Here is a 19,897-nt window from a genome sequence, read left to right on the forward strand (position 1 = left end):
AGTAGACTTTTTCTGTGAAATTTAATGAGTTTTTGTTCACCTTTTTTACTTTTCTTCTATGCCATATGGTTAAATAAAACATGGTTCAAACGCGATTCTTTTTTATTATCTATGTCTTTATTATGTAGTCTTCACTATAATAACCGTTAATGAGCGACATAGTTGCATCAGTTTTTAAGGCCAATTTGATTCAGAACCTTTTCAAGTTCTTCACTTTCCATCTTATCCGAAGACGCGATCTGGTGGCATCTAATACTATGCTTCTCGAATATCGTTTCATCAATTTCAATTTCACCATTTTTTAGGTAAACAATATCAGTAATAAAATCTTGCCATTCAAAGTCATCATTCTCTGAATGGACACCCTTAGATTGCCTATAGCCTGCTATTGCCCTACTCATAGAATCTATGATCATTTGAACGTAGTGTAAACCGTCTAAACCAAAAACCTCTCTATCATATTTATTATTTATGAGCAAAACTTTTTTCGTATTATTAGATTCCAAAATTACTTCAGCAAGATTACCAAGAATAAGGATTGGGAGTAAACTTGTCATTAAAGAACCGATAGAATAAACGACCATGTCAGCTTTTTTCACCTTGGAAATAGCTCTTGGATTTCCCATTGGTTTTATCTCTTCGCCATATGGGTTTATATACAATATCCTATGTACCGGAGCAGGTAGATTCTGTGATTCATCAAGCTTGTCAAAATGCAACTGGGAGTTTTTCAGTTCTGGAAGAATATAGATAGGATTGGCATACTCCTCTTCCGCTTCTTCTTCCTCATCGTCGAGGAGAATTTTCAAATGGTCGTCATAAGAGCCAAGTAAATGAATAAATTTAGCTGAATGTGCTATGCTATTATCTTTAGGAACAGATTTCGAGGGATGCGATATTTGTGATTGGCCAGTTATCATCTCACCATTCGTCAACAAAGCCGAGATATGATGTGTGTGATTGGTATTTATACATGGAATAACATGAACTAGAGGACTGCACCTTCCTATCCTCATCATTAGTTCAATAGATGCGTCTAGAGAACCTAAAAACAATCTAGCACCAGTTAAGAAAAAATTTCCAATGGATGCACTCTCAAACTGAAATGGATTCGAGTGTTTGATTTTTTTCAAGAGTTCTGCTTGCATATGGATAATAAAAGAACGACACATTTCCTTAACTTCTATCGAAATATTTTTCCATATGGGATGCGAACCTTCCACTATTTCATTCCATTCTTTCTTAGCTAATAACTTATCATTAGGTAGCCTATGGCCAAACAACTCGACAAGCTGTTCATCTTGAAGTAGTCTCACTATTCTAGATCTGATATCACCAATTGCTGGGCCACCAACTATTCGTAGAATTTCACTTGTGGACCCGCCATTATCTGATATTGGCAATATATACGTCAGCTCATGTCCTTTTAAGATAGAAATATTAGAAAAGCAAGGAGTCAATGAATTTGTGGCAGTCCCACCGGAGCACACAACGACGTTCATCTAGTAAACTATCTCACCACACTCTGCTATTTTGTCCCCTTATTACCTCGAGGGAACAAAAGATTCCGTTTCCTCTCTTTCATAGTCCGCCTAAATAGCTTAAGAAATAAACCCAAACATCACACATTAGCGTTCTTTAGGAAATACGAAACAGGTTAATACAACAGTAGTAACTTTCCACATAATATCTAAGCATTACACGCTGAAAAAAACTCTTTATTGGATATCAACAACCCAACACATTGTACGACATATTCTTTTATCGTTCTACTATGGTACCCTGTTCAAATCTCTTTTTCTAAAATGAGCGAAATTTTCGAAAATTATCGCATAATTTTTCATCATCTTAAATTAAAAAAATACAGTGTCCTCTATTGTTTATCTCAACAGAACGCACACATTCTTGAAACTTGCTCACATAACATAAGCTGGAGTGACATAGCATTTATATATATACAAGGGAAATGGTCAAAGCTGTTATTTTTACCGATTTCGACGGTACCGTTACTTTGGAAGATTCTAACGATTATCTGACCGATACTTTAGGTTTCGGTAAGGAAAAAAGATTAAAGGTCTTCGAAGGCGTGTTAGATGATACTAAGTCTTTTAGGCAAGGTTTCATGGAAATGCTGGAATCCATCCACACCCCTTTCCCTGAGTGTATCAAGATCTTAGAAAAGAAAATTCGATTGGATCCTGGTTTCAAGGATACATTCGAATGGGCTCAAGAAAATGATGTCCCTGTCATCGTTGTTTCCAGCGGAATGAAACCAATTATCAAGGTTTTATTGACCAGATTAGTTGGACAAGAGTCTATTCACAAAATTGACATTGTTTCCAATGAAGTGGAAATCGATGCACATGATCAATGGAAAATCATCTATAAGGATGAAAGTCCCTTCGGACATGACAAATCCAGAAGTATCGATGCTTATAAAAAGAAATTTGAATCTACCTTGAAAGCAGGTGAACAAAGACCCGTTTACTTTTACTGTGGTGACGGTGTTTCTGATCTAAGTGCTGCAAAAGAATGTGATTTGCTATTTGCCAAAAGAGGTAAAGATTTGGTCACTTATTGTAAAAAACAAAACGTCCCATTCCATGAATTCGATACCTTCAAAGACATCTTGGCTAGCATGAAACAAGTTCTGGCTGGTGAAAAGACAGTCGCTGAATTGATGGAAAATTAGTGCAAGACTCTTACGAAATATTAAAGTTTAATACCGTGTAACTGCCTCTTACATATGTATGCATATATACGTACGTACTATATTTTTCTTGTATATCTTTTTTATTGTCTGAGAGAAAGAACATCAAAAAATAAAGGAAGATCCTCCTCGGATTTAGCATGCTTAATGCCGAATCTTTAATACAAAACGAATGATATTTCAAGTATACTAATTAGAAATCAATCAAACATACCAAAAGGGACAGTAAAGAGAAAAGCAGGAGCTCTCTTTTAGGGGAAAAGTAAAATGTGATTAGTATTTCGTTGCGTGTACTAGTCAACTCTTCTTGTCATTCTTAAATTTACATTAATTACCCCAATTTTGCATCTTCGTATATAAGAGTGTTCCCCTTATAAGCTTTCTCCTGCACATACCTGCAGTAAACACAAGCAACACTTTAGAGATAGTTGTCCAAGTTAAAATGAGTAAAATTAAAGTTGTTCATCCCATCGTGGAAATGGACGGTGATGAGCAGACAAGAGTTATTTGGAAACTTATCAAAGAAAAATTGATATTGCCATATTTAGATGTGGATTTAAAATACTATGACCTTTCAATCCAAGAGCGTGATAGGACTAATGATCAAGTAACAAAGGATTCTTCTTATGCTACCCTAAAATATGGGGTTGCTGTCAAATGTGCCACTATAACACCCGATGAGGCAAGAATGAAAGAATTTAACCTTAAAGAAATGTGGAAATCTCCAAATGGAACAATCAGAAACATCCTAGGTGGAACTGTATTTAGAGAACCCATCATTATTCCAAAAATACCTCGTCTAGTCCCTCACTGGGAGAAACCTATAATTATAGGCCGTCATGCTTTTGGTGACCAATATAGGGCTACTGACATCAAGATTAAAAAAGCAGGCAAACTAAGGTTACAGTTTAGCTCAGATGACGGTAAAGAAAACATCGATTTAAAGGTTTATGAATTTCCTAAAAGTGGTGGGATCGCAATGGCAATGTTTAATACAAATGATTCCATTAAAGGGTTCGCAAAGGCATCCTTCGAATTAGCTCTCAAAAGAAAACTACCGTTATTCTTTACAACCAAAAACACTATTCTGAAAAATTATGATAATCAGTTCAAACAAATTTTCGATAATTTGTTCGATAAAGAATATAAGGAAAAGTTTCAGGCTTTAAAAATAACGTACGAGCATCGTTTGATTGATGATATGGTAGCACAGATGCTAAAATCAAAGGGCGGGTTTATAATCGCCATGAAGAATTATGATGGCGATGTCCAGTCTGACATTGTGGCACAAGGATTTGGGTCTCTTGGTTTAATGACGTCCATATTGATTACACCTGATGGTAAAACGTTTGAAAGCGAGGCTGCCCATGGTACGGTGACCAGACATTTTAGAAAACATCAAAGAGGCGAAGAAACATCAACAAATTCAATAGCCTCAATATTTGCCTGGACAAGGGCAATTATACAAAGAGGAAAATTAGACAATACAGATGATGTTATAAAATTTGGAAACTTACTAGAAAAGGCTACTTTGGACACAGTTCAAGTGGGCGGAAAAATGACCAAGGATTTAGCATTGATGCTTGGAAAGACTAATAGATCATCATATGTAACCACAGAAGAGTTTATTGATGAAGTTGCCAAGAGGCTTCAAAACATGATGCTCAGCTCCAATGAAGACAAGAAAGGTATGTGCAAACTATAAACCAATCCGCCATTCATTTGAAAAGACAAGTCTGGCCTAGGGTTATAGTGTTCAGACTTGAGGTTGAACATATCCAAAAAAAAAAATTCCTATGATGTCTTAAATACGTATACCTAATAAAATAATTCTAGACTATATTCAACTTACTGTAACCCTTCACCTCACTATCACAGCTGACGCATGTAGCAAATCCTTTATAACCCAGAGATATCCTACAATCATCGCATAATGCAAGGCATCTACAGGGCCAAGTTACAATATTTCTTTTATTAACTTTGCAGATTAGGCAGGAGAGATCCATTTCCTCCACTTCGTCGCAACTATCAAAGGCAAAATCAAACTTGAACTCTAATTTGTCATCGTCCTTCATATTTAAACGTTTGTACATATACCTGGAGTTTGTATGATGCAGAAGGCGTTCAATAACAACATCGACTAGTACACCTTGTGGGTTTCTTTTACCATATTGTGATCTAGTCAACGGTCCATTAACCTTATTATGGACATCCATTTCATAATTTAAAATAGACCACATGGAGATGTTCCAGGCTATTTCCTCTAAATCATCAGAATCGACAGCATTACTTGATAAATGTGTTAATTCTTTTTCTTCATCAATAATCAACTGACTTTCCATATCACTATCAAACTCTTCATCTGAAACACTTTCATCGATTTTTCTGGGGGGAAAGTAGTCTTTTGATGAATCGTCTTCAGGAAGCAATAACTCCAGGCTTCTGAGATCACTCTCAATATTAAGCTCTTTGACGTCCGGTTTATATAAAAACTTTTTATAGTTTTTTTCTGTAACATATTTGTTTAAATCCCTCTTTTTACGCTTTCCCACTCTCGGTTTCTTATCTATACTGCTCTCAAAATTTTTACTCCACAGAAGATTTTTTAGGAGTCTAGAATACGTCAAAATAATGGTTCTTACTAATTCAAAAAGGCCTAAATATGTCCTCGCAAAACCTGGTAACTGGGAATCGGTAGTCATTTCCTTACGAGATAACAGATCCTCTGGTGTCGACTGGAGTTGGTTTAAATGTCCACTAACCACATAACTATTACTGAAAGCAGCGACTTCATCAACGGATTTTACGTTGTCTGATTTCTTAAATATTTTATAGTCATTCGACGTTAAAAGTAGACACAATGAAAGAGCTATTTCGTTAAACTCCTCTTCTCCATTGTAATTATTTGATCTCCACCATTTTTCCAAGTTTTTATATCTTGAATATAATGATCGGAACGGATTACTGGTGAACAAAGCCTTCAGGAAAATGCCTATAGACGCCAGTAATATGGTGGAAATATAGAAAAAGCCAGGGAAATAATTGTGAATGAGACAGATGTTAATAAAATCTAATCCGTTCAAATAGGTCCTAGTGACGAATGCGGTAAAAAAACCCGCGTTTAATATAACTTCTCCACATAATCTATAGGCTCTTATATGAAACAATTCTACCAAATGAATTACTAATCTGTGAAAAACCGCTCCTAGTAGTTCAACATTATCGCCAATATGCTGCTGCCCCGCGGGCATTTTGGATATGATATAAAGATTCAATGATAAACCCCATATGGAAAAATCAGAGCATATTAATGAAGGAACGTTCGTCGTTGAAGAAATAAAAATTTCAATGCAGTCAGACAGAGCTACAAATAAATAGACACTTAAAGCATAAAAATCTGTATCACTCACGTGCAGTTCATGCATGAGTCCAAATTGACTCAGAATTTGTAAAAGTGCTTTAACCAGTGAAAGAGTGGCTACTAAATGGAGCAAAGTTTTTGACCAAAGAGGTAAACGAATGTTTGTAGAATTTGATCTCAATGAAGACATTACAGTCAACCTATTCAAAATAATGGCGGTACTAAAACATAGAACAGCATACTTACTTACCGAATAGGAGAAAAACATTCTAATTCCTACCTTAGCTAGTTGCAAAGTGGTGAAGTTACCTTTCTCCATCAATGCTTGAAAAGAGTCCAAAGTTGGGGCTGAAACTATTGTAGAATTTGGACTTACAAAAACTTCCGGTTTCTGAGTTGTGTTATCTAGGTAATTAAGATTTCCAGTCTTGTTGTGAAAAAAGCTAAATACATCTCTGTTATGGAGCAATTGCTTAACATGTTGCAATATATTTGTAGACATCAGTCAAACTTTTGAAAATCCCTACGTAATGACTGTTCCTGACAAATTGTAGCCTCTCGGTGACCTTCTGTCAAGTCAACCATTCCTTACATACATCATTTATATGCCAGAGGGCAGGGTAATGCAGACATACAAAAACTTTAATTTACCGCGCACCGCACCGCGCAATTTAAGATTATTGAGTCAAAATTAATGATGTATATTATATGATTTCTGTGGTGATAAATTTATTTGAGTTTATAATTATATTTGCTTAGGATTACTATTAAAAATTTTCATCTATAGCACGTTTTTGAGCGTCGTTTAGTGATATTGGATAGTCCACTTTATATTTTACAATCAAATTACCTCTCTGAGATGGGTTCTTTGGAGTTGGCATACCTTGACCAGGATAAGTAGAAGTTTGTGAGGGTTGGACAGGCTGTACTCTCGACAAAGGTAAGGTTCTGCCATCAATTGTTTGGATAGTTTTTGAAAAACCTAACAATGATTCCTTGAAAGATAGTGGCAGAGTGTAAATTAGGTCATCACCGTCTCTTTTAAAGTTTGGATGGCTCTTTTCCTGGATGACAAACTGCAAAGTCTTTCTACGGCCCGTTTGAGGATTGTAATCACCCTGGTTCTTGTATGTTATTTTGGTACCAGCTTTCCAACCCGGTTTTAATTGAATGTCAATTTGTGTCTTTTCAGAGGCCCCATGTGGGCCCTTTCTTCCAATTTTAAATGACTTCTTTTTACCAACAAACAAATCTTCTAGACTAACTGGTAAATTAACTTGAACTGTTTCTTCCTCTGGATACGTGGGAGAGCTTGATGCTGATCTAAAGCCGCCAGGCATACCTCCCATGCCGCCATGCATTCCTCCCATTCCTCCAGGCATACCTCCCATACCAGCACCGCCGCCAGATGGATAACTAGAGAAACTGAAGCCACTGTCATCAGCACCACCGAATGGGGAACTGCCGCCAAAGAATTGTGAAAAAATATTGAAAGCATCCTCATTACTGAACGCATGTCCTCCGGAGAATCCGCCCGCACCGCCAGGGAAGCCTCCAGCACCTCCAGCACCGCCAGGACCACCAGGACCAAAGCTTGGACCACCAGATCTAGCAGCCTCGAGACCGTATTGATCATATATTTCCCTTTTTTGAGGATCATTTAAAATTTCAAAGGCCTCTGATATCTCCTTAAACTTTTCTGTGTCACCTGTTGGCTTATCTGGATGATATTTTAGAGCTGCTTTTCTATAACCCTTTTTCAGTTCTTGCTCATTAGCACTTGGAGATACTCCAAGTAAATCATAAAGTTTTGTCTCCTTGACCATTATTAGTTCTGTATACTATACTCTATTATATTGATGTGAATGTATTAAAAAAAAAATCTTAAAATGCAAACAACTTATCCTTTATCCTCTGAAGAGTTTCTGGATGGTTATACAATTCTAAGTCGTTAAAAGAATTCGTGTAAGAGCTTAAATAATATTAATTAGAATTTTTGACAAGAAAGCGCATAAGTTTAAAAAGGGATTAACAATACGGTAAAGGGACGAGAAATCTATACAATATATATTAAATCTCGAACTACCTTGGCAAGGAGTTTGTGCTGACAGTGGTTGAAAAACCCGTAAAAGGATATCCCATTCTTTTTCCAGAAGTTTCTGGAACGTTCATATAAACCAAAGAGGGTAACACAATACGTTAAGATTCAGAAAAGTAACGACTAGCTATTACTGATCATGTTATAGAAGAGTGCGACAACCATATATTATTAGCGCAGCGATCAACGTGGCAGTCTTGTCATCCATATAAAAAAGGAGTTCTGATTGATGTCTGTTATCTTAGTATCTGCTGGCTATGACCACACAATAAGATTTTGGGAGGCTCTTACTGGGGTTTGTTCAAGAACAATTCAGCATTCCGACTCACAGGTTAATCGCTTAGAAATCACCAACGATAAAAAGTTGTTGGCAACAGCAGGCCATCAAAACGTACGGCTTTATGACATTCGGACGACAAATCCCAATCCAGTAGCATCCTTTGAGGGTCATCGGGGAAACGTTACCTCCGTTTCTTTTCAACAGGACAACAGATGGATGGTGACCTCTAGCGAAGATGGGACCATTAAAGTTTGGGATGTGCGTTCTCCGTCCATTCCTAGAAATTACAAACATAACGCACCAGTAAATGAAGTCGTAATTCATCCTAACCAAGGCGAGTTGATATCTTGTGATAGAGATGGTAATATAAGAATTTGGGACTTAGGAGAAAATCAGTGTACCCATCAATTGACACCTGAGGACGATACCTCTCTCCAGTCTTTATCTATGGCAAGTGATGGTTCGATGTTAGCGGCAGCAAATACTAAAGGTAATTGTTACGTATGGGAAATGCCAAATCATACTGACGCATCCCATCTAAAACCGGTAACAAAATTCAGAGCGCACTCCACATATATAACTAGAATTCTACTATCATCTGATGTAAAACATTTGGCAACATGTTCAGCGGATCACACTGCTCGTGTGTGGTCGATTGATGATGATTTTAAGCTAGAAACGACATTGGATGGCCACCAAAGGTGGGTTTGGGATTGCGCATTTAGTGCTGACAGTGCGTATCTAGTAACGGCATCGTCCGATCATTACGTGAGATTATGGGATTTATCAACTAGAGAAATTGTCAGACAGTACGGTGGACACCACAAGGGAGCTGTATGTGTCGCATTAAACGATGTATAGTTTACAATTTATCAACTACCAAGCTTGAAGGACCGAAGTGACAAAAAACATTATGATTTTCAGTGTTTGCTTATCCGCCTTTTTGTAAATATAGATTTTACTATCCTGTGCATTTTAGTTAATTGATTGTTCACAAAATGAAAGCAATCGCGATGCATATCATCAATGAAAGGAAGACGAGAATGTACAGTATAAACATATTCCCTTGCATGTAGCACTAAATTTTAAGTTTCGTGTAGACGAAAGGTTTAGCTACTTGCGCGACAAAATAGTAATATTTACAGGCATTCTTAAACATTTTATATGTGTACATACTGTGCGTAAGGAAAGAAAATCAAAGCTTGCTCAAAAAAGCCCGCCTACTTCTAGCAATGACTTCAACTTTATTTTTGGTGTAATCAAAACGTCTAGACACAATTGACTTCTTCCCGCTTTTGGTTTCAACCGTACTATCTGTTTCGGGGAAGACCGACTTTAAGTATTTCCTACGCAAATGTACTTCTTCAGATAAAGTCAAAAAATTACAAGCGTCCTTGAAAAGCGCCTTAATATAATTCTTGTCTTTTTTGGTTTCTAAGTGTTGGGATTTTTCTAGGTCCTCTAATAGTTTTGCCTTCAAAGCTTGTTTTTCTTGTTCCGAAATATACTGGTGTAGCTCTAGCTTGTTATTGAAAGATGTAGATGAGTTCAAAAGATCACTACACTCATCAATCTTGGATAGACTCTCCGACAATTTCTCATTCGTCCAGCTTTCTCTCCTTGCCTTCAAACGCTCTTCTTCTTTTAAATAATATCTACTATTGAACCTTGCATCTTCTATGGGGTATCCATTCTTCAGGGAAGCCCTTACACGAATTAAGTATGACGTTGCCAATTCGATGTCTTTTATATCTAACTTAAGTTCATCCCGAAGAACCTTACTCAACTTGTCTTGTAACTCCTTTCTTTTAGATTCCCTGACCTCTAACTGCTTCAAAATATTAGGTTTTGCGAGATAGTCTTTTCTAGAAATAGAATTTTCTTCCTTATATGCTGCCCTTTTATTTGTTAACTCAAAACGGCCAAACCTCCTTACGGTAGGCTCAAAATGAGGAGATGGCAGTTTCAAATCACGCCTCAAGGCAACACCAATGAATTTTCTTTTAGGATGAAAAGGATCAAGATAGTAACGAACAACACCAGGTTCTAAGGCGAATATGGAATGATCTTTCCCTATACCAACGTTTTCTCCAGGATAAAACTTTGTTCCTCTTTGCCTCATAATAATTTCACCTGTGGAAACATCCTGGCCTTCATATTTTTTTGGTCCTAACCTTCTTCCTGCAGAATCCTTCATACTTGTTCTCGAGCCCGCAGCCCTTTTGGTGGCATTACGCACTTGAAGGAACACACCAGACACATGTTTTTGGAATGAAAAACTAGAAGTATCTAGTAAAATAGGATTCCACATATTCTCACCTTAGGTTAAGCTTGAAATATTATGACCACCCAAACTGGCGAGTTTTATTTTTACAATGAGCCAACTTCATTCTTCAGTGAACTATCTTGAATGAGTCTCCAAAGAAAGAGCTTTAAAATTCAATAGCGGAACGTCAGATATCGAAACACCCAGTCATAACAGCCAAATTTGCATAATTGGTATAAAAACAGTGTGTATAACATTACAGAGAAGCCGTTGTGTGAAAATCTTTTTAGTACCTATTCAACCAAACAATTGAACTTGAACACCAAACTCTAGCCATCCTTATCCTCTTCTGGTCACTACATATACCTCAATTTACGTCTTTCCTTGGGTCGTTTCAAATGACTCTCTTTGTTTAGCGAGGGAAATGAAAAAGTAGAGTACTGGCTGAAAAATTTCATAATTATGTTTGCTCATGAGTTCGAAAACAGTTTGAATGAGCAGATAGAACGCCAAATATTAAGTTAACAGGATATGTCTGATCAAGAACGAGGTTCAGAAAACGTATGTTTCATTGATAAGGGAGGTGAAGAAAAGTTTGTAAAATGAGACTTTATGAGGTCATTGGAATTAAATAGACATCAACGAATGGTGAGTCACCATTTAATGCTGCCTTCAAAACGCTTGCTTCAATGTGATTCCACTGGTTAAAGGGGGTTTTTTGAATGCATTGCTAATGTTTATCTACTGGCTATGAAAGTGAGAATATCAATTATAAATAAAACCCTGATTTTCTACCTGCCATGCTATAATGTACAGTTTATTCCAACTTTGAAACGCAATGACTTATTGGTCTCTCTCATTATGAAATTTAGTTACTTTTACTAATGTTATTCATTGTTGTAGAATAATCGAAGTAGATCGAGGTCGAGATCACCTGTTCGTCGTCGGATGAGTGATGATCATGGTTATGAAAGAGACAACCATTTGTCCCGGAGGTCAGGTAATTATAACGGTAGGCGTAAGTTCGCAGATACGTACAGAGGAAGCAGAGATAGAGGAGAATATAGAGGAGGTAGAGAAAGGTCTGATTACAGAGAAAGAGAAAGGTTCAATAACAGAGATAATCCTAGATCTAGAGACCGTTACGATGATAGGCGCAGAGGAAGAGATGTGACTGGTCGTTATGGGAACAGACGTGATGACTATCCTAGAAGCTTTAGGAGTAGACACAATACACGTGATGACAGTAGGAGAGGCGGTTTTGGTAGTAGTGGAGCAAGAGGTGATTACGGTCCTTTGTTGGCACGTGAATTGGATAGTACATACGAAGAAAAGGTCAATAGAAACTATTCCAATAGTATATTCGTGGGTAATTTAACATATGACAGCACCCCCGAAGATCTCACTGAGTTTTTTTCACAGATAGGAAAAGTAGTCCGCGCGGATATAATTACATCAAGAGGGCACCACAGAGGTATGGGTACAGTAGAGTTCACTAATTCGGATGATGTTGACAGGGCCATCCGCCAGTACGATGGGGCCTTCTTCATGGATCGTAAAATCTTCGTCAGGCAAGATAATCCACCACCGTCAAACAATATCAAGGAAAGGAAAGCACTCGATAGAGGAGAGCTTAGACATAACCGAAAAACACATGAAGTTATTGTAAAAAATTTACCTGCTTCCGTTAATTGGCAGGCTTTGAAAGACATATTCAAGGAATGTGGGAATGTCGCACACGCTGATGTGGAATTGGATGGCGATGGAGTATCCACTGGATCTGGTACGGTGTCCTTTTATGATATTAAAGATCTGCATAGAGCGATTGAGAAATACAACGGTTATAGTATAGAGGGTAACGTCTTGGATGTCAAGTCTAAGGAAAGCGTACATAACCACAGTGATGGAGACGATGTTGATATCCCAATGGATGATTCTCCCGTTAACGAAGAAGCTCGAAAATTTACCGAAAACGTTGTCGGTGGAGGTGAAAGAAATAGACTCATATATTGCAGTAATTTGCCATTTTCAACTGCAAAAAGTGATCTTTACGACCTTTTCGAGACAATCGGAAAGGTTAACAATGCTGAATTAAGGTATGATTCCAAAGGGGCACCAACTGGAATAGCTGTCGTTGAATACGATAACGTCGATGATGCAGATGTTTGTATTGAAAGATTGAATAATTATAACTATGGGGGTTGTGATTTGGATATATCGTACGCTAAACGCCTCTAGAACTACTCTCGATCTATATACTTTCTCACCTATTGGATCTGCGACAAGTATTTATTCATTCTTGACTTATTTCCAGGCTTTTTAACTTTATAATGTCATTGTGTATACGTATAATCTGAAAAAATTTCGAAGACTTTGAAGAAGACTGTGAAAAGAGTCTGATTTTTCCAATACAGTGAAAATGGGTTTAACAAATATCCAAAAAAGTACTTTGAACAGATATCGTAAATAGACGACTTTTTTATATGAATAACAAAAAATAAACAACAGACAAGAGGCCTCAGAAGGCTTACGTAAAGTACGTAAACGATCTACCTCTTACAACTGGTAGTTGCTTTTGCTCTATGTTTTCATTACGCTCTCATTTCTCCAGCCGTTGGGAAACTTTTCGATAATAACGAATGAACAGTTTCATACATGCCTAGGAAGATAGCACCACCTGCACTGATCCACATTGTCCGGGGCCCCACTCCACTGAAAAATACAGCAGGACCTTCCTCTCTGTAAATCCTAATAATAACGCTTCCAAGTGAGGCGGTTGTTTTGTTGAGCATTAATCTGGTTTTCAAGAAATCTAATGGTGTCGTTGTAGCTGCTGCGATCCCACCCGCAATAGAACCGCAGATAGCCCCTTTCCATGGCTCCACTTGACTTTGGCCATTGGCTTTTGCCCAAGTCTTTTTTAGATACTCGTATAAAGGAAACTGTATACAAGTAAACGGTATTTCTCTCATAATGGTGGTAGACCACCCTCTATAAAGATTTTTCCTTAAACCTTCCTTATTGTCATTTCGTAGAATTGACTGTAAAGTCTGCCAGGAAGAATTGGTAGAGTGAACTTGCGTCCTTTGCTTAACGACTTCTGCGGGAACTCGAACAAGACAAGCACAAATTTCACCAATGGAAGAGGAAAGCATGTGCGTTGTCGTATCAATCAATTGCTCAGATCCCTGTGAGTAAAGTTTGCTGATATATGGCCTTGATTTTACTTTCATATAATCATAACTAATAAAGAAAAGTGAAGCACCTGGCGCCGATGCTACAACAGCGCTTCCCAAACCACGATATATGCCTTTGTATCCTCCATTAGCAAAGAATCCACCCTTAGCTTGAAGCCTGGTTTTAATTGTGTCTATAGGGAAAAAAACCAAATCCGTAGAGGTACCAGCAGCGGCGCCACTTAGCAAGGAAAGAAAAAAAGTATTCATAGCAAACTTTTCAAAGCGAATTTTAGTTCATCGGTGTGTCTAAACATATAAAATCGCCAAACAATTTACAACAAGTGGAGCTTTAATGATCTCATATATTCTCGAGGGTGCACCCCACTGCAAATGTATTTATATACAAAACAGCGCTCAGTAAGCGAGGAAAAAAAGAGGCGCCCGTGCTTTTGCCGATACATAAACTAAAAACCAATAAACTTGCCAAAATACGTATATTCTTCAATCCATGAGGCACCACTAATTATATGCAAAAGCTCAATATCTGCTCCTTCAATGGCATTAGATAACTAACAACCTATGTACTATACAATTTTAAAATACTCTCTTAATTAATTCAACTTGGCTAATAAAGAGTCAATGTCAACTTCGATAACTGGTGCTGTAGCTGCATTTGAAAATTGACGAGTTCTTGATTCAGCCTCCCGCTGTTTTATTTTCCTTAGCCTATTCAAAGAACCAAATCCAGATACTTCTCTATTCAACTTGAATGGTTGTAAGAAGAAGTTACAAACAGAAAAAGACTCACCCATAGTGGCAATCTCATGAATAATATCTTCAACACAAATTATTCCATGATCTCCTAATTGCTCCTCGACAATATTGTTGTCATTAAGAACTATTTCGTGAGGTTCAGCCTCATTCTCACCCTTATAGATTATTCTACCTCTCTTTTGAATCAAGGAACGGATAGAAGATAAAGAAGGCTTGCCAATCACTACGTATGGCGCAATAACCTTGAGCAACGGATATACGTTTTTGGTCAATTTGACGAAAACACCAGTATTAGTTTCAACTAATCTTAGCAAAGACAAAATCTTAAATGCTTTGTTTGGAATATTTACAGCAAGCGGACCTCTTACTCTGACAATGAAAAGTAAAGCAGGTTTGCCATCGTAAGTAGTCTTTTCTCTGATTAAACCATCGTCTTCTTCTTCTTCAGTCTCCTCCAAGTCGACAGAGTTCTCTTCGGCGCCATTAGCTTTTTCTGTTATTTTCAGAATAAAATCTTTCCCAGATGCAATATGCTGCGTTTCATTCTTTGCCTTCTTATCTTCTAATATAGACACTCTTTTAATTCTTTCCTTTTCCCTAGAGGTAGCCAAAGTCTTTGCAACTATACTTTCAGCTCTGACAAATTTGTTCTTATTACTTCTCTTTTTTTTGATTTGTTCTTCCCTCTTTTTCTTAGCTAATTCTTGTCTTTCGATTCTAGTTCTATCAGCATTTCTTCTTTTCCTCAAAAGAATTTCTGGATTAGAATTAAGAGTTTGCGCTTTACTGTCTTGAGTTGAAGACATTGTGACTTGTATATCTTATTCTTTTTCCCTGTGGCAGCCTCTTCTTTCTAGGAACTTAATAACGAAAGTACCAAACAACTTAGACTTTTCTCATCTCATCGCTTCCCAGCTTTTTTTAAGCAGAGCTGAAAAAAATTTTCTTTTTACCAAAAATCCGTACTGCGTGATGAAAGTGTACATACATTATTCAATATTCACCTAGTTTTGTATATTAATGTAAAATGTAATTTAATGAAGATCCCAAAAAATTAAGCATTCGTTGCTGCATCGTTGTCATTTTGTTCAATTATCGCATTCCTATCATAGCAAAAATATGAAGGTTATTAGTCTGAAAAAGGATTCTTTTAACAAAGGAGGAGCAGTGATTACTCTTTTACCGGAGGACAAGGAAGATCTGTTTACTGTTTATCAAATAGTAGACAAAGATGACGAGTTGATATTCAAGAAAAAATTCACCTCTAAACTTGATGAAGCTGGTAAGAAAAAAAGTACAGATTTGGTCAAGTTGAAGATTAAAGTAATATCCGAGGATTTTGATATGAAGGATGAATATTTGAAATATAAAGGTGTTACTGTTACAGATGAAAGTGGAGCTAGTAATGTTGACATACCTGTCGGCAAATATTTGAGCTTTACCCTTGACTACGTGTATCCCTTTACTATCATAAAACAAAACTTTAATAAATTCATGCAAAAGCTCTTAAATGAAGCCTGTAATATCGAGTATAAATCAGACACCGCGGCGGTCGTTTTACAGGAAGGGATCGCCCATGTTTGTTTAGTGACATCCTCCTCTACTATTTTAAAACAAAAAATTGAATATAGTATGCCAAAAAAGAAAAGGACTACTGATGTACTGAAGTTTGATGAAAAAACTGAGAAATTTTATAAAGCAATTTACAGTGCAATGAAGAAAGATTTGAATTTTGATAAATTAAAGACTATTATTCTTTGCTCTCCAGGTTTCTACGCTAAGATATTAATGGACAAAATTTTCCAGTATGCCGAAGAGGAACACAATAAGAAAATACTCGATAACAAAGGAATGTTCTTTATAGCCCACTGCTCCACGGGCTACTTACAGGGCATTAATGAAGTTTTGAAAAATCCACTATATGCTTCAAAGCTGCAAGATACTAAATACTCCAAAGAAATCATGGTGATGGATGAATTTTTGTTGCATTTAAACAAGGATGATGATAAAGCTTGGTATGGTGAAAAAGAGGTAGTTAAAGCGGCTGAGTATGGCGCAATTAGTTATTTACTGTTAACAGATAAAGTTTTGCATTCAGACAATATTGCACAAAGAGAGGAATATTTGAAACTGATGGACTCCGTAGAGAGCAATGGAGGAAAAGCATTGGTATTAAGTACTTTGCATTCTCTTGGAGAAGAACTTGATCAATTGACGGGTATAGCCTGTATTCTAAAATACCCGCTCCCCGATCTTGATGAAGACGATGGTGAGGAGTAGATTTACTATGTAAGAAAAAAGTAATGTACACATAAAATTTGCAACCCTATAATAAATCGGATTATTCTCTTTACTTCTTCCCTATAAGCAAGTAGATGTGAAGCCGCAATTAATTGAGTTGTTGTGAAATGGTTCTAGTTAGTCACGTGCAGCTTTTTAAAAATATTTTAAAACATTTTAAAAAATATACATTTTTTTATTATTTTTTTATATATTAATGTTAAAATTTATTTATGTATTTGTCTTCCGAAAAGTAAAATAACGTTCAAATTTGGTATTTAAGGATATCTGCGTTTAGGCGCCTAGCAAAAAAATGCCGAACTAAGAAATTATATTAATGTGGTATAAGTTACTGTTTACTAAAAGTGCCCCAAACGGCGCTGGACTGATAAGAATGAATACGGATTAGACAGCAGGTTTATGCTACCCTGCTCCTAGTTTTATGTGATTAAACTCAAAACCTTGCTGGTAGAAATATAAAACACTGCTTTTAATTAGTATAAAAGTGACATTTATCTTGAGGTAAGAACAGAAGAAAAAAAGGAAAAAGAGAAAATTTTATGAGATTGCTTTTTTCACATGACCATATTATATTCGCTTTATCAACTTTTTAGTGTATCTTCTACTCTAGGACAGATAAAGATGCATTAACCTTGTCATTTTGCTTCTTCTGCAGGTTCATATACATATAAACGTTAGTTACACCTTGACGTAGTATATCGACTACAGGCTAGATTTTACTGCTAAATCAGCGCGCCAGCCCACCACAATTCGATTTGAAAGCGCTTTGCAGGAATTTAAGAGCATTTTGTTTTCTATTCATTGATATCATTTGCCAAGTATATAACATAACCGGTAGGCATAGGGGACTCAAAGCGTAAAAATCATGAAGTCATAGCCATTTCCTTATGTAATATATATTTATATAAATTATAAACTACTCATTCGTATATGAAAATACGTGTTTGAATAGTCGCATACCCTGAATCAAAAATCAAATTTTCCTTAGTTCTTACTTTCGATTTTCTTTACCAACTCCTTGTATTTTTCGGTGGAGAATGATTTTGGCCTTTCGATTGGAGCACCAACAGCCCTATCGATGATTAATTGGGGTAACACACCAATAGCTCTGGCAACACCAAACAATACAGTGTAGAACGAAGCCTCAGTTAGACCATAGTATTGCAATAAAACACCGGAATGTGAATCAACATTTGGCCATGGGTTCTTAGTTTTACCATGCTTAGTTAAAACCCCTGGGGCAACTTCATAAATGGTGGAGACCAACTTAAATAACTCGTAATCTGGGAAATGTTTCAATGCGAATTCACGTTGAGCCGTATAACGAGGATCAGTTTTTCTCAAAACCGCATGGCCATAACCAGGAACAACTCTCCCTGCGTTCAAAGTATCCCACAAGTACTTTTCAATTGTTTCTTTTGAATAGTCACCTTTCACTTCTTCTCTCAATTTAAATAGCCATTCTAAAACTTCTTGATTGGCACGACCATGTAATGGGCCAGCTAAACCATTCAAACCAGCGGCCAAAGATAAGTATGGCGAAGATAAGGCAGAACCCACTAAATGTGTAGTATGGGCAGAAACGTTACCACCTTCATGATCAGAATGAATAGTTAAATATAGTCTCATTAAGTCAATAAAATCCTTGTTTTCGTAGCCCAAAAGTTGGGCCAAATTTTTACCATAGTCAGCATTAGGATCGGTTGAAGTAATTTTACCATCCTTGAACACATTACGATAAATTTTGGAAGCAATAACAGGTAATTTACCCAGCAGATCTAACGAATCTTCAAATGTATAGCTCCAATATTCTTTCTTGGATACACCTTGAGCATATGCTTTGGCAAACTTAGACTCGCTTTCTAAAGCAGTCACGGCAATAGAAAATTGCGCCATTGGATGTAGATCTTTTGGGAGGCTATCTAAAAGTTGGATAACGTGCTCTGGAATTTCTGATCTGGCAGCTAAATCAGCAGAAAGGGCTTTAACTTGAGCGTCAGTAGGTATTTCACCAGTCAAAAGCAACCAAAATAAAGCTTCTGGCAAAGGTTCTGTACTACCCTCAGCCTTTGGTAGTTCCCTTTGAATTTCTGGAATAGTACGACCCCTAAATCTAATACCTTCTTCGGGGTCTAACACGGAACCTTCCCAAACAAGGCCTTTAATACCTCTCATACCACCATAAGCTTGCTCCAAAAGAACTTCACCAATAACGGTTTTACCGTGTTCTTTCTTGAATTTTTTAATTTCTTCTGCCTTTGCTGGGATAATTTCAGCAAATCTCTCCTTCAACGTTTGTTCGGAGGCGCTACTATAGTGGCGAGCATTCAATAGTGCAAAAAGAGCCTTTTGCATATTTTGACATTGTCTTGTGGAGCCCCTTGATAAGAAACTTTTGCTAGTTGTTGATAATATCGCTGACATCTTCGTAAATAGTATTATATTGCTATATGTTTTGCCTTATTTTCTTTTTAATGGTTGTAATTGTAATTACTTAAATGCAAATAAAAGCCAAAACAAACCTGGTTTGTATTTTAGTAAACAGCAAATTTCCCCCTTAAGACTAGCAATCCATAACAGGGGAAGGGTAAAGAATAGTTGCTGCAAGTTTTGAGCATTTATATAATGGATGGATATCAATTGACATTTTCAAACAACAAGAGGTCGGATAAGTCGATAGTATCGGAAAAGCTCCAAAGGGATTGCGATCCTCCAATAACACAAAAGTATTTTTGGTCTAGCGGGGGTCATACTTTTCATTTCCGGGCGGCTGCGGCGGAAAAAAACGTGACGCCTTTTAGCACAAAAATGCAAGGTAAATACATAAAAAAAAAGGCAATGTGAACGTAAAAACGCTCATATTTACAAAGATTAATTGAGCCGTTCAATGAAATGCGAACTTCGGAGATTTCTTTAATTAGTTTAGGT

At 36.9% G+C, this 19,897-nt stretch overlaps 12 protein-coding genes across 12 annotated transcripts, besides 5 other annotated features; 5 read left to right on the plus strand and 7 right to left on the minus strand.

The window, feature by feature from the left end:
- Nucleotides 1-167: 167 nt before the first annotated feature.
- YNL011C (uncharacterized protein) lies at nt 168-1,502 on the minus strand (the record flags this gene model as incomplete). Its single annotated transcript, NM_001182850.1, has 1 exon — nt 168-1,502. The coding sequence occupies one exon, from the start codon at nt 1,500-1,502 to the stop codon at nt 168-170; it is 1,335 nt and encodes a 444-aa protein (NP_014387.1).
- A 464-nt stretch (nt 1,503-1,966) lies between these two features.
- Nucleotides 1,967-2,692, plus strand: PYP1 (putative phosphoric monoester hydrolase; the record flags this gene model as incomplete). Its single annotated transcript, NM_001182849.3, has 1 exon — nt 1,967-2,692. One exon carries the CDS (start codon nt 1,967-1,969, stop codon nt 2,690-2,692), a length of 726 nt encoding a protein of 241 aa, NP_014388.3.
- Nucleotides 2,693-3,152: 460 nt separating this feature from the next.
- Nucleotides 3,153-4,415, plus strand: IDP3 (isocitrate dehydrogenase (NADP(+)) IDP3; the record flags this gene model as incomplete). The annotated part of the gene is made up of 1 exon (NM_001182848.3): nt 3,153-4,415. The coding sequence occupies one exon, from the start codon at nt 3,153-3,155 to the stop codon at nt 4,413-4,415; it is 1,263 nt and encodes a 420-aa protein (NP_014389.3).
- Nucleotides 4,416-4,542: 127 nt separating this feature from the next.
- On the minus strand, nt 4,543-6,573 carry ASI3 (putative ubiquitin-protein ligase ASI3; the record flags this gene model as incomplete). Its single annotated transcript, NM_001182847.2, has 1 exon — nt 4,543-6,573. The coding sequence occupies one exon, from the start codon at nt 6,571-6,573 to the stop codon at nt 4,543-4,545; it is 2,031 nt and encodes a 676-aa protein (NP_014390.2).
- Nucleotides 4,643-5,457: an origin of replication (ARS1425; Putative replication origin; identified in multiple array studies, not yet confirmed by plasmid-based assay).
- Nucleotides 6,574-6,838: 265 nt separating the features above from the next.
- SIS1 (type II HSP40 co-chaperone SIS1) lies at nt 6,839-7,897 on the minus strand (the record flags this gene model as incomplete). Its single annotated transcript, NM_001182846.1, has 1 exon — nt 6,839-7,897. One exon carries the CDS (start codon nt 7,895-7,897, stop codon nt 6,839-6,841), a length of 1,059 nt encoding a protein of 352 aa, NP_014391.1.
- A 501-nt stretch (nt 7,898-8,398) lies between these two features.
- On the plus strand, nt 8,399-9,310 carry LST8 (TOR complex subunit LST8; the record flags this gene model as incomplete). The annotated part of the gene is made up of 1 exon (NM_001182845.3): nt 8,399-9,310. One exon carries the CDS (start codon nt 8,399-8,401, stop codon nt 9,308-9,310), a length of 912 nt encoding a protein of 303 aa, NP_014392.3.
- Nucleotides 9,311-9,644: 334 nt separating this feature from the next.
- Nucleotides 9,645-10,760, minus strand: MRP7 (mitochondrial 54S ribosomal protein YmL2; the record flags this gene model as incomplete). Its single annotated transcript, NM_001182844.1, has 1 exon — nt 9,645-10,760. One exon carries the CDS (start codon nt 10,758-10,760, stop codon nt 9,645-9,647), a length of 1,116 nt encoding a protein of 371 aa, NP_014393.1.
- A 486-nt stretch (nt 10,761-11,246) lies between these two features.
- On the plus strand, nt 11,247-12,953 carry HRB1 (mRNA-binding protein; the record flags this gene model as incomplete). Its single annotated transcript, NM_001182843.1, has 2 exons — nt 11,247-11,276; nt 11,619-12,953. The coding sequence occupies 2 exons, from the start codon at nt 11,247-11,249 to the stop codon at nt 12,951-12,953; spliced, it is 1,365 nt and encodes a 454-aa protein (NP_014394.2).
- Nucleotides 12,954-13,306: 353 nt separating this feature from the next.
- On the minus strand, nt 13,307-14,161 carry PET8 (Pet8p; the record flags this gene model as incomplete). Its single annotated transcript, NM_001182842.3, has 1 exon — nt 13,307-14,161. One exon carries the CDS (start codon nt 14,159-14,161, stop codon nt 13,307-13,309), a length of 855 nt encoding a protein of 284 aa, NP_014395.3.
- Nucleotides 14,162-14,505: 344 nt separating this feature from the next.
- Nucleotides 14,506-15,474, minus strand: RLP7 (Rlp7p; the record flags this gene model as incomplete). The annotated part of the gene is made up of 1 exon (NM_001182841.3): nt 14,506-15,474. One exon carries the CDS (start codon nt 15,472-15,474, stop codon nt 14,506-14,508), a length of 969 nt encoding a protein of 322 aa, NP_014396.3.
- Nucleotides 15,475-15,787: 313 nt separating this feature from the next.
- DOM34 (ribosome dissociation factor DOM34) lies at nt 15,788-16,948 on the plus strand (the record flags this gene model as incomplete). Its single annotated transcript, NM_001182840.1, has 1 exon — nt 15,788-16,948. One exon carries the CDS (start codon nt 15,788-15,790, stop codon nt 16,946-16,948), a length of 1,161 nt encoding a protein of 386 aa, NP_014397.1.
- Nucleotides 16,949-17,089: 141 nt separating this feature from the next.
- Nucleotides 17,090-17,099: a centromere (CEN14_CDEI of CEN14).
- Nucleotides 17,090-17,207: a centromere (CEN14; Chromosome XIV centromere).
- Nucleotides 17,100-17,182: a centromere (CEN14_CDEII of CEN14).
- Nucleotides 17,183-17,207: a centromere (CEN14_CDEIII of CEN14).
- Nucleotides 17,208-17,953: 746 nt separating this feature from the next.
- On the minus strand, nt 17,954-19,393 carry CIT1 (citrate (Si)-synthase CIT1; the record flags this gene model as incomplete). The annotated part of the gene is made up of 1 exon (NM_001183178.1): nt 17,954-19,393. One exon carries the CDS (start codon nt 19,391-19,393, stop codon nt 17,954-17,956), a length of 1,440 nt encoding a protein of 479 aa, NP_014398.1.
- Between the last annotated feature and the right edge of the window lie 504 nt (nt 19,394-19,897).

This window comes from Saccharomyces cerevisiae, chromosome XIV, assembly GCF_000146045.2.
Source record: "Saccharomyces cerevisiae S288C chromosome XIV, complete sequence".
NCBI classification, from domain to species: Eukaryota; Fungi; Ascomycota; class Saccharomycetes; order Saccharomycetales; family Saccharomycetaceae; genus Saccharomyces; species Saccharomyces cerevisiae.